The sequence below is a fragment of the Pithys albifrons genome, chromosome 1 (assembly GCF_047495875.1).
Source record: "Pithys albifrons albifrons isolate INPA30051 chromosome 1, PitAlb_v1, whole genome shotgun sequence".
Classification (NCBI taxonomy): Eukaryota; Metazoa; Chordata; class Aves; order Passeriformes; family Thamnophilidae; genus Pithys; species Pithys albifrons.
This window is the reverse complement of record NC_092458.1, coordinates 64,472,036-64,487,013: the sequence shown is the minus strand read 5'-3', so window position 1 is coordinate 64,487,013 and position 14,978 is coordinate 64,472,036. Positions and strand designations below refer to the sequence as shown.

Genomic DNA, 14,978 nt, shown 5'->3' with positions numbered 1-14,978 from the left:
TTTATTGGCCTCGGCTGAACCTGCTCTGCGAGCTCCATGTGTCTCTTGTACTGAGGAGCCTGTACTGGGCACAGTACTCCAGATGAGGCCTCACCAGGGCTGAGTAGAGGGGTAGGATCGTTTCTTTCGACCTGCTGGCTCTTCCTAATGCACTTCAGGATACCCTTATCCTTCCTGGCCGCAAGGCACATTGCTGGCTCACATGCATCTTGTCATACACTAAGACCTTCAGGTTATTCTCCACAGAGCTGCTTTCCAGCAGGATGGCCCCCAGCCTGTGTGGGTGCAGGGGGTTATTCCTCCCCAGATACAGGACGCTGCACTTGCCTTGGTTGAACTTCAGACTATTCTCTGCCCATCTCTGAGGTCCGTCTGAAGGGCTGTGCAGAACTCTGGGGCGTTGGCCACTCTTCCCAGCTTTGTGTTGTCAAATCTCATATTTTTACCTTTTTATCAATGACCTAGAAAAAAAACATGACAATTTCCACAAATGTGTAAGTCACAAAAGATGAGATATTGATTCACAGAGCAGTCAAAATTCTTTGATAAGTCAGGTTCAAAGAAAAGATATGTTTTAGATGAGGGAGGGCTCTGGAGAGATATGATAGTTAAGATGAGCATATGCTCACAGTGTAATTCTATGGCCATAAAAGCAGAAATATTAAATTGTCTCTGGTTTTACTGCTGGCAAGACTACTACTGGCGTATTATGTCCAATTCTGCTTCTGCAGTTTAAGACAGATGATGACAAATTGGAAGAGAATCAGAGGAGAGCAGTGAGAGTGGTTAAAGAGCTTGAAGGTAATGCCTGAAGGTAATGCAAGGCTTCAGGACTTAATCTATTTAGCTTTCAAAGGGAACATCAAGAGACTGTTTCAACTGACTCTGTAAGATCACAGGAAAGAGATTTGGTAGAAAATATGTCTTCACGGTAAAAGATAAAATTATACTAAGATGAGTTCTTAAAATCTGATGCTGGGGTAATTAGGAAATTTTAATAAATTAAATTGAATTATTGGAATAATTTTTCAGGCAAATTGCTTTTCACCAGACTTTTTAAAATCCATATTGGTAGTCCTATATCCTATATTGTGTGTTCTGGTTCCAAGAGGAATATGTTTAAAGGTGTTTCTTTGTTTTGTGTTGTTTCAGAGATCTGGGCAGTTATTAAGAATAGACTTTCCTTCTTTATATATCTGTGAATGCACAGATAAAGTGATATTCCTATAAAGAAAACATGCTTTGAAACATACTTGGTTAAATGCATTTTCATTTTTTAATTAATGGAAGTATGTTTGAACTCAATAATAAAAGTTGATCAAGGTGCCTAGCTAAAAGTATGTTCAGTACCTGGAATAGTATTTCCTAGAAAACTGAGACACTGCTTTCCCCAACCATCTAGCAATTTCTAGTTGATATGGTATTGAAGGGAAGTTACTTCAGAAGTTGCAAACTATTGACGAGTGAATAAGACTGAGCCCTTCAGTGGTGCGTTTATTTGGTTACTACGTGACATTGGAAGTCAGTACTTGAGACTAATTGTGTTACTTCAAGTATATTTTTGGGTCATTTAATTACAGGCTTTCTTTTCAACAGGCCCATGCTAAAGTCTGGCATCTCTACAACGACCGCTTTCGTCCAACTCAAAGAGGAAAAGTGTCTATTGCCCTTGGCTCCCACTGGATAAAACCTCAACGTATGACTGAAAAAAACATAAAAGAATGCCAGAAATCCCTTGATTTCGTGCTTGGCTGGTTTGCGAAGCCTATATTTATTGATGGAGACTATCCAGAGAGCATGAAAAGCAACCTCTCATCTCTATTGCCTGAATTCAGTGAAGTTGAGAAGGAGTATATCAAGGGAACAGCAGACTTTTTTGCTCTTTCTTTTGGAGCTACCCTGAGTTTCCAACTTTTGGACTCCCACATGAAATTCCAGCAGTTGGAATCAATAAGCCTAAGGCAGCTCCTTTACTGGATAAACGGTGAATATAACAACCCCAAAATATTCATTGTGGAGAACGGCTGGTTTGTTTCTGGTACTACCAAGAGAGATGATGCCAAATATATTTACTATCTTAAAAAGTTCATTATGGAAACTTTAAAAGGTAGGCCTTGGTTTGTATTAATATGTGCTTGAAACAAATAATAATGTGGTGTAGCCTACAAAGATTTGTTAAAGCAGCAGTCTGAAAACTGATTTAGTCTTCAGCATTCATCTTGGCACTTGTGAAATGAGACTTCAAATCCCTTCCCTGGGTTTGTTCTTTTCTTGAAGAACCTTAATATCTGCAGATAGCATTTGGTGAGCTTGATGCTGCAGTCTTTGAAGTCAGCAGGAAAATCTCTACCATCTTTGGTGGGAGGAAGTACAAAATGTGTGAACTATATTCTCAGTGGACTTAGAAGAATTTACTGTGTTACTTATTAATAGTAGTTTTCTTTATCTGAATGCATATGTACAAAACATAAGAATATATATTTGAAAAGGTAAATACTATGCAATAGGAATTCCTCTGAAAAAAACCCCAAAGACTGAAATAATATATTTTAAAATTAAAAACTGGAACCTTTTCACTCTGCACCTTACCCTGACAAAAATTTTGCTGTGGTACAGCTGTGGGCATCAATCACAGTAATCAGAATTTACATCAGTTTAAGGAGAATAGAATGGTTGAAGTTATATAATCTAAATAATTTAATTTGTTATCCCCTTATTTTTCTGAACAATGAGAGAAATACACCACCTTATATGAGAGTTATTTTCCAGCTTTCCATTTTCTTGTGCAAAACAGATGTTTTCAATCTTAGTAGTCACCAATAAGCTGTTGGGGTTCCCAGTTCCACTTTTATTGTCTTTTCATTTATGAATTTACAATTTAATAACTGATTTACTCATCTACTCTTCTCGTTTTAGAAAGAGTATTATTGTAGCTGTTAGTTCAGACGAGATAGCCACTGTATAACATTGCCATTTTCATATGGTGGATGAGTAAAAATAGCTTTTATTTTATTCTCAGCACTAATGCAGATGCAGAGGGCTCCATCATTGGTTTTATCTGCTATCCCAGAAATCTAATTATTGTAAATAAATTAAAAGGTGAATAAATAGCTGAGCCAATGCATCCAAAACAGAAGAATGGAAGCAAAACAGTAACTGTTGCATGTACAGTATCACTAGTTAGCATAAAGTCAGATGGAGAGGTCATCTTCATGAAGGGGTCATATTCCAGTTGCCCCTATTTCTGCTTAGTTTTTAGATTGCTGGAAATACATACAGTGATCTGCCTTTTAATCACTGCAGGCTGGAAACCATCTCAATTTACAAAGTGTCTTTCCTTTTAATGTGTCACTCAATAAATAATAATAACAGCAACAACAGTATGACAATCTTGTCATATTAACTTAAGAATACTAGCACTTGGCCAAACCTTTTATAGAAAAAAGAAGAGAAAAAAGAAAGCAGAGAAACTGGATCTGCAGAAGGACTTTGATGTCATTAAAATTAAAAGTATTGCACCCAAATCTTCTTCTAGTAGAATCTGCAAAATTCAATGTAAATACCAAAGTTCTTTACACAATACCTAGGGGAATTTAGTTGAGAAAGATCCACAAAACGCATTGTGCTTATTGTACAGCATTAAAGAGCAAAGACAAAGGCACATGCTTTCTCTGAGAGATGCAGGACATGTCTATCCAGTGCAATAAAGCACTGCAATATGGAAATTCTGAGCTATTTACCACAAGATTCACTCCAGCAGTCCAGGGACAGTGAAATGACTTTGAAGCTATGGTAGTGAAAAGCAAGGATAATTAATTTAGACGCAGGGCTGCATAAATGTGGTTTTGCTGCTTGCTAGATCTGGCCAGTATCTTTGCCTCATTGTGTGTATGCACTGGTTTAGACAAAACTTCCTATTTCTACACCTACGTCAACAAGTAAGTGCAGCCCAGCAGGAGCAAACCTGTACAGTAAAGAGTTGGTGCTGAGGGCCAAGTGTCCATACTGTGTGTATTCCTGAAGCCCATTTCTGGATTAATTTCACCCCAAAGGAACCCAGGTCATACTTCCTGAGACCACTCTGTGATGTGAAGCCATACATGATGAGAGAGACTTGCTCAAAAAGCGTGCTCCCGATTTCAGTTGAAGTGCTGATGTAGTTGTCCATTCTGACATTGCATGCTGTAGACAAGCTTTGTACATGCTTTTTTTTTTCTCTAGTATAAGAACTGTATTTGGGATTCACAGCCCTAAATCCTTTTACTCTTTACTACTTTTCTTTTTTTATTTCTTCCAGTCACCATTTAGGGTTGATTAGAATAAATGGAGCTGTAATATAATGTTGCTGAAGTTTAATTAGAGCTGTTAATTGGTTGGAGATGTCTTTTCCCATATGTGGGTATCTCAGCATTTACTCTGGGGTCATAATCACTTCTCTGCTCTGTCTCTGGTGCAACAAATAAATGGACTGTGTCTTTGCAGAGCATATTGACTGGGAGGGCACATAGAGGACTCTTCTCTGGGCCATGTTGACTAGCAGAAGGCTTATGTTGTTGTCTGGAGAGTCAGCAGTCTGAATTCAAAGAATCTTGAGAAGAGCAGCCAGGCCTCTGACAGGGCAGGACCAAGCTCTTCTCAGGCATGCCCAAAGGCAGAACGCAGCTCCTGGGCACCTTCCAAATGGAAAAAGTCTGAAGGCTCAACACACCTCACCTTCAGCCACTGGGTCTGGAGACCAGCTCAGCAGTGGGTGTTAAAGATCTATATTTGATGCTTATGGGTCTGCTATGACTCCTTGGACTACTTCTATGCTACTGATCTCAGCAGAGCATGAGCTGAACTGCTGTTTAATTTTTAACCCAGCTCAGAGTTCTGATCTGTACAATATCATACTTCTTCTAGGCATGCTGTGGTGGATTGCTCAGGACAGGAGTCACTTGCAGTGGGTAGTATGGACAAGACCACTAAGTTTCAACAGCAAGGACAGTTTAGGTTTCAGTCTGCCTGGTTTGCACACCAACATATATAAAGGAAGTAAGGGAGAATACAATGGAAAAATAAAAAGGAAAAAAAAGAACACATGAATTTTCATTGTGGTTTTCCGGTAATATGCAATCCATTTGGGGCACTGTGTTTGAGACTTCCAGACTTCTAGGGACTTCCAAAAATTTTTCAAGTTTCTTCTTTCATGGGTGACACTTAAAAGTTAATACATTTTTAAAGAAGGATTTGAGGAGGATTTTTATGAGGCACTCAGGAAGTGTGGGAGTGCTGTGTGATGACTTACAGAAGGGGTGAGATGCTGTTCAAAGAAATTCTCACTGAGACCATTAAGCACAGTGGACCTGTGTTGGCTTTTACTCTGCTGGTATGGCAGATGTCTTCATGGATGTATGCAGAGGTTAGGAAAATACTGACATTTGCCAAACACAAAGAAATGGTGCCTTTAGGAGGAGAAATATTCCATTTCCTTGGACATTTTCTCATGACCTCTGACAAAGACTGGGCCAAATTTGTTGCTTATTTAACCACATTGTTCATTTAATTGATTCAAACAAGGTTACAATCAAGAATCCATGTGATCCATTATAACTGATCGTAATGAGGTACATTAATAAAACCAGGAAATTAGGGTCTTGATATTCTGGTTGCCTGAAATAACGCTTTTAGTGTTACTAGGCTGGAAAATATTATGTTCAGTCAGTACCCAGTTAGGGTTGAGACAAGATGGTGAGTAATAAAGATAAACTTTGCTGCTTATAGAGCCAAACATCAGTTCAAAAGGACATTTGAGAATGTGCTTAAATGCATTGCTGAATTAGGGTGTGTCTAGTTATGTAATTAAAATAAGCACACTCCTTTGTGCTTTCCTAGAGCTGAGCCTTGCCCCAGAACATTTTGCTGAATCCGGGTGTTTAATAAAACTAAAAGTGAGTATCATTTGGAATCTTCAAATAAAACCATGGTGCTGGTAATACTAACAGATGCCAGGAGACCCTGATATTAACCTTCTAAGTGTGTGGTGATTCTTAGAAGTCAAACAGCTCATCTAGAACATGCACATATTTTTAGAAACCCTTAAATATTTAAGCTGGAAAATGCAATTCCATAAAAGATGTAACAAATCAGTATTGTTAAATAAGCAGAGTCTTCCTGCATTATCATTTCTACTTAAAATCTATGGTAATAAAAATTCATGAGCAGACCAAAAGTGCTGTCAGGGTTTTCTCAACACATGTTTGTACTGGGGGGGAAGGAGATAAAAAGAGAATATAACTTTTGTTTGCATGCAGGCTAGTGCTGCATTAAGGGCGCTTGAGCTCCCTGGGTGTGAGCTGCAGCTGTGCTTAGCAGAGGGCAGTGCAGTGCAGGCACTGGCTCAGTTGCTGCAAATGGTTGTGGCACAGCGTGCTCTGCTCCGAGGCTGAGGTTTGGCTCTCCTGATTAGCAGCACTGCTCAAACCACTGCTGCACAGCTGCTCTTTCTAAATTGCACTGGTTTAGAGCCAAGCCAGGTACCTCTGCTGCCTTGCATGGTGCACCCATAACCTGGCGCCTCCTTGAGGGCAGCTGAAATATCTTCCCTGAACAGGCTTTGAGGCCCCGACATACTTATCTGACCTATTGCATTGTTCTTACATAGGAATACATCAAACATTGCTGATATGGTGTAATCTACAGAGGAAAAATGAGCATTGTGATAAATTTGGGCTTGTTCTTTCCTCAGCTATCCGGTACGATGGAGTTCATGTGTTTGGCTACACGGTGTGGTCCCTCCTGGATGGCTTTGAGTGGCACAGAGGATACAGCATTCGACGTGGATTGTTTTATGTTGATTTTCAAAGCCACGACAAGAAGTTGATGCCCAAATCTTCTGTCTTGTTCTATCAAAAGCTGATAGAAAAAAATGGCTTCCCACCTTTGCCTGAAAACCAGCCCATAGAAGGTATTTTTCCCTGTGGCTTTGCCTGGGGAGTTGTTGACAACTACATTCAGGTGAGTTTGATAGTAAAGCCGACAGTCTGTCCAGCTAGATCAGTGCATAAGCCCATAGTGATATATTGGCTGAATAGAGTGTCTTTGCCAGTATGTATTACCACAGTGCTGCAAGGAGATGGGTACAAGGCTTTTGTGCCACACACTGTGTCATTCTTCACCAACCTTTCTCTGTTTGACCAAAGAGAATCAGTCATATTGAGATACAATACATAACATTTTAGTAAAACATAGAGAAATGGAAAGTGGTCTGATGCTCATCTTCTCTGGATATATCTGATCGGTTATGGGAAGTCCTTTTGAAAGGGAAGTTGATTAAATCTGCTAAAGTGTATCTCTGTTTTAGAAAACTTCCTGAAAACTCTTAAAATTCCAGTGACATATTTCTACATCTTATGCACATATATCCTGGTACTGTTATTAAAGGGATTCTTGTAAAAGGAGGTAAACAATACTAGATTTAGAATAAATTTCTGTACTCCTTCTCTTTCATTTTATGTCATACTGTGTCTGATGGATGCCTGCAGTGCCCCTGGATAGAACCTAGCTAGATTATGGATCCAGTTCAGAGCTCTCTTTATTTCAACTAATTTGATACTTTGGTGGAGTCTATCAAATTTTAAGACTTTATAGCATGAGTAAAAATTGTAGCTTAGTTATGATCTCTTTAACTGTTTGGCTCTGTAATTCTCTGATGCTATTTTGGCTTGCAGGGCTTCTCTAACCACAGTAATGAGGTGTAAATTTGATCCAAGAACAGAATTTTTAATTTACATTTTCCACTAAGACAGAATCTTTCTTAAGGCTAGAGTGTGAGGGGCTTGTTTGTTTTTTTCTCACTTCAGATATAAGATCTGACTTTGTTCTCTTGAAAAATACTGCAGCCTCCTTACCTGGTGCACTGATTTTCAAGAAAATTCAAGTAATTATCCTAGCTCTCAGATAGATTAAGAATTGGAAATGGAATTGCTGCTTTTGGAATTAATAACAACTATAAAGTTGCGGAGTCAGTCAGCCTGCGACAGTTAAAAAATTCCTCCCATCCCCAAAACCTTCAAAGCTGAATATTTTCATTTCAAAAGGCCATTCAAACATTTTGTGCTGAAAGGCTTAGGTAGTGTGATTTGTAGATGCATCACTGTGGAAAAACTCTTTTGACAGCATTCCCACAATATTAGTGGCAATGCATGCTTTAGTAATCTACAAGGGACAATTCTCCAGGAAAGCAATTTTCCTCAGACATGCTATTTTTTATTACTTTCTTCTATAAGCACAGTACTGACCTCTCCAGAGAAAATAGCAACTGATTTTCAGCAGCTTCTTTACACAGTCTGCAGAGCCTCAGCTACAAGTTGAACACTGGTTGTAGGCTGACACCTGCTTTTCAAACAGAGGGCAGGACAAGGAAATCTGAACTCAGGGGGAACCACACACAAAAGATTGAAAAGAAGGAGAAAAGGACAAATAAAGGCAAGTGGTACCAGTATCCTGGGGTTTGGATGTAGAAAGAGTTGCGTGAAGTATGACTGAGGAGATTTTACACTGCACATAAGTAATTATACTTTTTATTTTCTAGTCCTTACTGTGTTCATGACGTTCAATAAAAAGTGAAAGTATGATTCTGAGTGACCCTGAGAAGTTCATCTTCTACTGTATTAATGAGTCATACAGGCAGTTCTGGCACCTGAAACCCTAAAGCCTTATGGGAAATGCATTTTTTGTTGGAGTGACATATAGTGGGTTTACTCAGAGGCCCAAACTAAAATTGATTCAATCACCAAAAACCTGCTGAAATAACTTGGAAATGAGTTCAGTATGAGTTAAATAAAAACGGATGTGTTTAGCAAGAAGGGAAAATTTTGCTTGTCAACTGAATTTGTGCTAAAATCAAGTGCAGAGCATTACTCATCTTTCATCATAGGAAAAGAACGGAGTGCAGAAATGATGTTGCATTCATTATTTCTTTTGCTGCATTCAGAGAGTGGTCTTGAAACTGAATGTACTGGGCAATTTACAACAGACAATCTCTCTATAGGCCCCTCTTAATCTTGAAAGGAAAACGTTTCAAAAATTACAGTAGTCTTGACTGAAGATCTGCTTCTCTGGAGATCTGTCTCAAGGCTTAGTGCTTTATCCCTGAGCAATCCCATTTTTCTTATGCAAACGGGAACAACTTGGAGAAGATATAATCATGGTGACCATTAGCATAAGCTTGTTTGAAAAGTAGGGTGAAAATGATACATAGATTTGGTACTTTTCTCACCTCATATGTTAACAGAAAATTATTTCAGTCTTATGAGCCCAAGACGACTGGATCAAAGATGCTAAATGCAATATTTTGACTTACTATTTTTGTTCACTAGGTTGTGCCTGATGGTTATGATGTTCTCACCTACCTAGAACAAAAAGGTTGAATCTGGTATGTTTCTTATTCTATCTAGGTAGACACAACACCCACCCAGTTTCTTGACTCCAGCGTTTATGTGTGGGATGTTCACCAGACGAAGAAACTTATTAAAGTGGATGGAGTTTACACCTCGAAACGCAAGCGTCACTGTGTGGACTTTGCTGCTATCAGGCTCCAGATCTCTCTTCTGCAAGAAATGCACATCACACACTTCCATTTTTCACTCAAATGGTCTTTAATCCTTCCTTTAGGTAACCTTTCTCTGATCAACCACACACTTGTACATTATTACCAGTGTTTTGCTAGTGAACTCCTCAGAGTTAACATAACTCCTGTTGTTGCTTTATGGCAACCTATGATTGATAATCAAGAGCTTCCAGTTTCCCTTGCCAAATATGGAGGTTGGGAAAACACAGAAACTGTTCAGGCTTTTTTTGAGTATGCCAGATTCTGCTTTACAAGTTTTGGGGACCATGTCAAATTCTGGATCACCATGAATGAACCATCTGTGAAAAACTTGACATACACAGCAGGGCATAACCTGTTGAAAGCCCATGCAAAAGTATGGCATCTTTACGATAAAGAATTCAGGAGAACTCAGAAGGGTAAAATATCTATAGCTTTGCAAGCTGACTGGGTAGAACCAGCTTGTCCCTTTTCCAGGAATGACCAACAAGTGGCTGACAGAATTTTAGAGTTTGACATTGGTTGGCTTGCAGAGCCCATCTTTGGGAATGGTGACTACCCAGAGGTGATGAGAGCATGGCTTCAGCGAATAAACAGTGTTGACCTGTATAATTTCCACTTGCCTTATTTCTCAGAAGATGAAAAGAAGTTAATACAGGGCTCATTTGATTTTTTTGCCTTGAGTCACTACACTACCACCCTTGTGGGCTCAGAGAAAGAAGATGCAGTAAAATACGACCACTACCTTGAAGTTCAGATGATCAATGACATCACATGGCTCCACTCTCCCAGCAGAGCTGCAGTAGTGCCCTGGGGACTGCGTAAATTGCTCATGTGGGTTAAATCAAAATATGGTGATGTCCCAATTTATGTTATGGCTAATGGAATTGATGATGGCCAGAATATGGTGCATGATAAGCTCAGAGTGTATTACATACAGAATTACATCAACGAAGCTTTAAAAGGTAAGGAACCATAGATGGTTTATATGTTACAAATCCCACTATTATATTAGTGTATATTAGTATACACTACGTGATAGAGGATGTATAACTTCAAAAGATAAGTCCTTTTTAGAATACTCCCTAATTGAGATTTTACTACAGTGTAACAGATAGTTTTTCCCTTGATTTATGATTGTTTGGCGTTACTAAACATAAGGAAGATGGACCTTGCTCCTATTCTGCATAAGACAGTAGGACTTTTTTGTGGATTCAGTAAATTAAAATAGATGTTATCTGAGTAGCTCCACTTATATTTAGTCAGATTTTCATCTTATTGCACTTCTACTGATGTTTTGCTTTGTTGCTTCTCTCTGCTGATGTGATTCAGGGCTGGGTATGAGTTCTGTTCCTCAGCTGTCACTGTATCTTATCCAAAAGTGATCTTATCCAACAGTGATCTTCATAATAATTCAGCTGTCTACCTCATTCTGCCATTTCCTGGACTGTTTCCTGCAATTCAGAAGAAAAACCAGTCTTTTTCTCTGTTTCAAAGATTCATAAATTATAAGACAGAAAGAAGGCACTTTGAGTCATCCCGTCACACAGCACATGCTGTTTTTTCAGAAAAGCACAAGACCTGAATGAGATAATTTTTACTGAAGAATCTTCTGCACCTCACTGTAAGCTGTTGCAGTGTGTCTATAGACACATATAAATCTCACTACTTATAGTATTAATTTCTTTAGCTTCATCTTTAAGAAATTTTTTGTGCATTTTTACATGTATTTTACTTGTGTAGGTATTCACAGTCAAAAGTTGATCTATTTCTCATTTATCTAATTGGTAGATAACACAAGGTGTCCCTTGCTATAAAACATAATTTCAAACCTATGAATTATTAAACTTTTCCTTGTATACCAGTATTCTTTATAAGAGGGGTAAACCCAGATCCGAACACTGTTGGTGCCATGGCCTTATGTCTCAGGCAGGTATAATGTAACCTCTTACTCCTCTTTTCTACATCCAAACAGGCTGTTAACCCTTTTGGCCATGAGAGCAGGTTGGTTACACACACTTTGTGGTGATTTACTGAGATTTTAAACTCGGTTACAGATTCCTGCCCCCACCCCCTCCAAGGAGAACTGCCTCTGCCAAAGTAGGTCTGCTTGTACTTTGACATCTTCACATTTGGTCATTTCAAATGCCAGCTGCTTGGTTGGGCAACACTTGCAAAACTGGCTGAATTATGTCTCTAATCTTTGTGTTATTTGCAAACTTTGTGAGAAATAGTTTTACACATTTCTGGTTGCTGATACGTTTAAGATAAATAAATAACTTAGTGCTAAAAGCCAATCCTCATGATCACAGTAGAAATACATCTACTGTGACACTTAGTTACAATTACATTTCTAGACTTACTTACTAGTTCTATTTGAGATCAGTTGAAATCTGTTTATTATGGGCTCTATTTTCTTGATCTAAATGCCATATAATACCAAGTCAGTTGCCTTGTGAAGTTTGAAGTATATAACTTCAAACATCATTACTTTATTGATCTGCTGATCTCATAAAAAAAGATGTCAGGTTTGTTTGACAAGATTTATTTTTCATAAGGTTAAGCTGATTGGCATTAATCATGTATTATGACCTGTAATTCTTGTTTATCAAGCCTTATATAAACTGTTCCACTCTTTTGATAGGTAGTGAAGGATGACTGTCAGTACCATAATTTGCTAGGTCATCCTGGCCCCTCTATCAAGTATTGGTTTTAACTTCCTCCTCTGTAATTTCCACCTCTTTCACAAATTACTGAAAATCAATATTAAAGGCCCGAAAGTTCATTCTCCAGGATTTTGTAGCACTGGCTGCATAGTTTGTACATCTGTAGTTAAAGAACATATCTTGTCTCTATTTGGGCTTATGGTTTCAAATTTTTTTCTGTATTGCATGTCTCCTTCCTACCACTTTAGACCATACCAGCAGTTGGCATTTCTGTTTCCAAAGTGTGTATGGATATGTGTCCCCCCCTTCCCCGGCCCAAGTTCCCATTAGTAAGAATACTTGCACATCCCCCTGTTTTTTGCAGAACTTTGTTATTTGTACTGTTCTGGTGCCACTATCCCCCAACCATTTCTTTCTCTCCTCTTCTGTCCAGACTGTAAATAGCTCCTGTGTTTTTTGGTGTGTCCATCACACGTGAGCCTATTTTCCCATCTTTTCCCCTTCTTTGTCGTGGATAAATATATCCCTACTAACTAGCCATAATATTTTCCCTAAAGCTCCTTCTCCCACTTTAGACACCATGCACTCCTTCATAGTGTTTGGTCTCTCAGCTCTGGTATTGTACTTTTATCCAACTTGTGGTTACATAACCTTGGCAGCATGACTGATTCAGGTTTCTCCAAGACTTGCATTTTGTTCTGCAAGACCCTGTGCAGTAACTAAGATGAATTATAAATCCTGTGGCCCTACCTCAATGTCACAGTGTAGAGGAATAATGGGGGATTTGGTTCATGTATGCTCTTCTCTCAAAGTCCCTATTCTGCCTTCTTCCTCCAGCTGGTTTCAGGGACTGTGTGTGGAAATACTTGTGCATGTAGTATTGCTCACCTGCATAGTTCCAGGGGAGCTAACAGGTTTGTGCAGATAAATGATTCAGGAATACAGTATGGGACCCTTTGGACTGAGGCTGTATTTTGAAGTGCTTTGTACCCTGTGTTAGGTACACCTTTGCCAATTGAAAACAAAACCCAACAGTAACTATTTATGGAACACCATTAAGTCCACTTGCAGTTCCGTGAACACAAACTAATTATCCTGGGTAGCAGCTCTGTAAAAGGGCAGGTAAATATTATTTCATTTTATATGTGAAAAGTAAATTAGACATGCTAAATGTCTAGCATGTGGCTGCAGAAAATTATTTCCAGAGGCGTATGAAAATTCAGCAATTGTTAGCTTTCAGTCCCATGTTCATCTGCTAGAAGATGTTGCTTTAATTTGTTAAAACAGTGATTTTGAGAGATAAAGTATTACAGTTTGTGTTTACTGCCTTGGATTGATTGTTTTTGTCAAGCAGGACAGATGGCTCAAGGTTAACACTCCAACTGCTGGACCTCTTCCAGTAGCTGAGTTAGCAGTATGGATTGTAGACGTGTTCTCAGTAAAGACTAATGCAGGTCATCTTGGATCAGAAACTTGGTTCAATAACAAAAGAGGGCTGTGATTTGCATAACCTTTTTACTTGCACTGGTGATATCGCAGTGCATGACCTCAGCAGGGGTGCATGTCTTTTTCTGGTGTCACTGTGCCTTTGCTAGTGAAAAGTGCAGCCTGACATGCTGTGTTCCTTGACTGTCCCCATCAGGAGGTGCCTTGCAAGGGAGAAGGAGCAATCAGAGAAACAGGCTGCAGAAATCTAGGTGCAGGAAACCCCAAACCTGTATTCTTTCCTACATAACAAAGGAAGCCATCTTTTCCTGATAGGCTTCATGGTGATCACTAAACACAGTCAGGCACTCACAGCTGTGTTTACCAAGCACAAGGAAATAAATTGCAGGATACTCGCAGATCACACTGTCTGGCAGTGGCTGACAGATTCTTACTTTTTATGAGAAACACTTCATAGATGAATGTGTACCTTACCTTATTTTGGGAAGGAGAAGTACAGATGTGGGTTAAACATCCCCCTACCCCTCCTTTACACAGGGGCATATGGTACTGCTCTTGAATGCCAAAATGACATTGATTCATTTCTTTGTTTTCTTTTGCAGCTTACACCTTGGATGCTGTTAACTTGCAAGGATATTTTGTCTATTCTTTTAATGACAAGACTGCTCCCAAGTATGGTCTCTACAGTTACACTGCAAATCAATACGAACCAAAGCCTTCTATGAAACATTACAGAGAAATAATTGACAATAATGGTTTTCCTGGTCCTGAAACTCCTGAGTTGCTGTGTCCAGAAGAGGTTGCCTCATGTGCTGAATGCCATTTCTTCCGAACCAGAAAATCATTATTAGCCTTTATCTCTTTCATATTTGTTGCTTTTATTGTTACTATATTCTTCATTACTTACTACTCCAAAAGGGTAGAAAGACGGTATAAATAGAGCTGCCCCTTTGAATACATCACTCACTGTCCCTTTTCTTGCATCCCCTTGGGAAATCTGAAAGAAGGCTGCACAATGCTGTGATTGCTTCAGTATTAGGAAGGCATTTACAGTGCCTGATATTGCAGGGCATTGACATTGAGAAGAGATTGCTAGCATATGGCTTCCAGAAATACTTTTCTCTGGTTTAGTATATTTGGTTTATGACCAGTCCTTAATTCCTGTGGTTGGACATGTCTCACAACTTTCCCTGGAACCTTTTGTTGAGCAAATGCTTTCTCCCCTTCTTGGTTTTGCCTTGCTGAGTTGGACAGGTGAAAGTATGTTTTGAAAACAT

The 14,978-nt window shown here is 39.0% G+C and overlaps 1 protein-coding gene across 3 annotated transcripts in view; it reads left to right on the top strand.

Moving 5' to 3' along the window:
- The window catches only part of KL (klotho), a 46,234-nt gene extending 31,574 nt beyond the window's left edge, over window positions 1-14,660 (top strand). For 2 of the 3 annotated variants that reach the window (XM_071552877.1, XM_071552867.1), the window contains exons 2-5: window positions 1,597-2,107; window positions 6,728-6,996; window positions 9,438-10,554; window positions 14,304-14,660. In XM_071552877.1, the coding sequence (XP_071408978.1) occupies window positions 1,597-2,107; window positions 6,728-6,996; window positions 9,438-10,554; window positions 14,304-14,641 (2,235 nt within the window). In that variant the 3' untranslated portion in view covers window positions 14,642-14,660. Of the gene's footprint in view, window positions 1-1,596; window positions 2,108-6,727; window positions 6,997-9,437; window positions 10,555-11,086; window positions 11,214-14,303 lie in introns of all 3 variants that reach the window. The other variant, XR_011697531.1, reaches the window with a different exon arrangement.
- The last annotated feature ends 318 nt before the right edge of the window (window positions 14,661-14,978 follow it).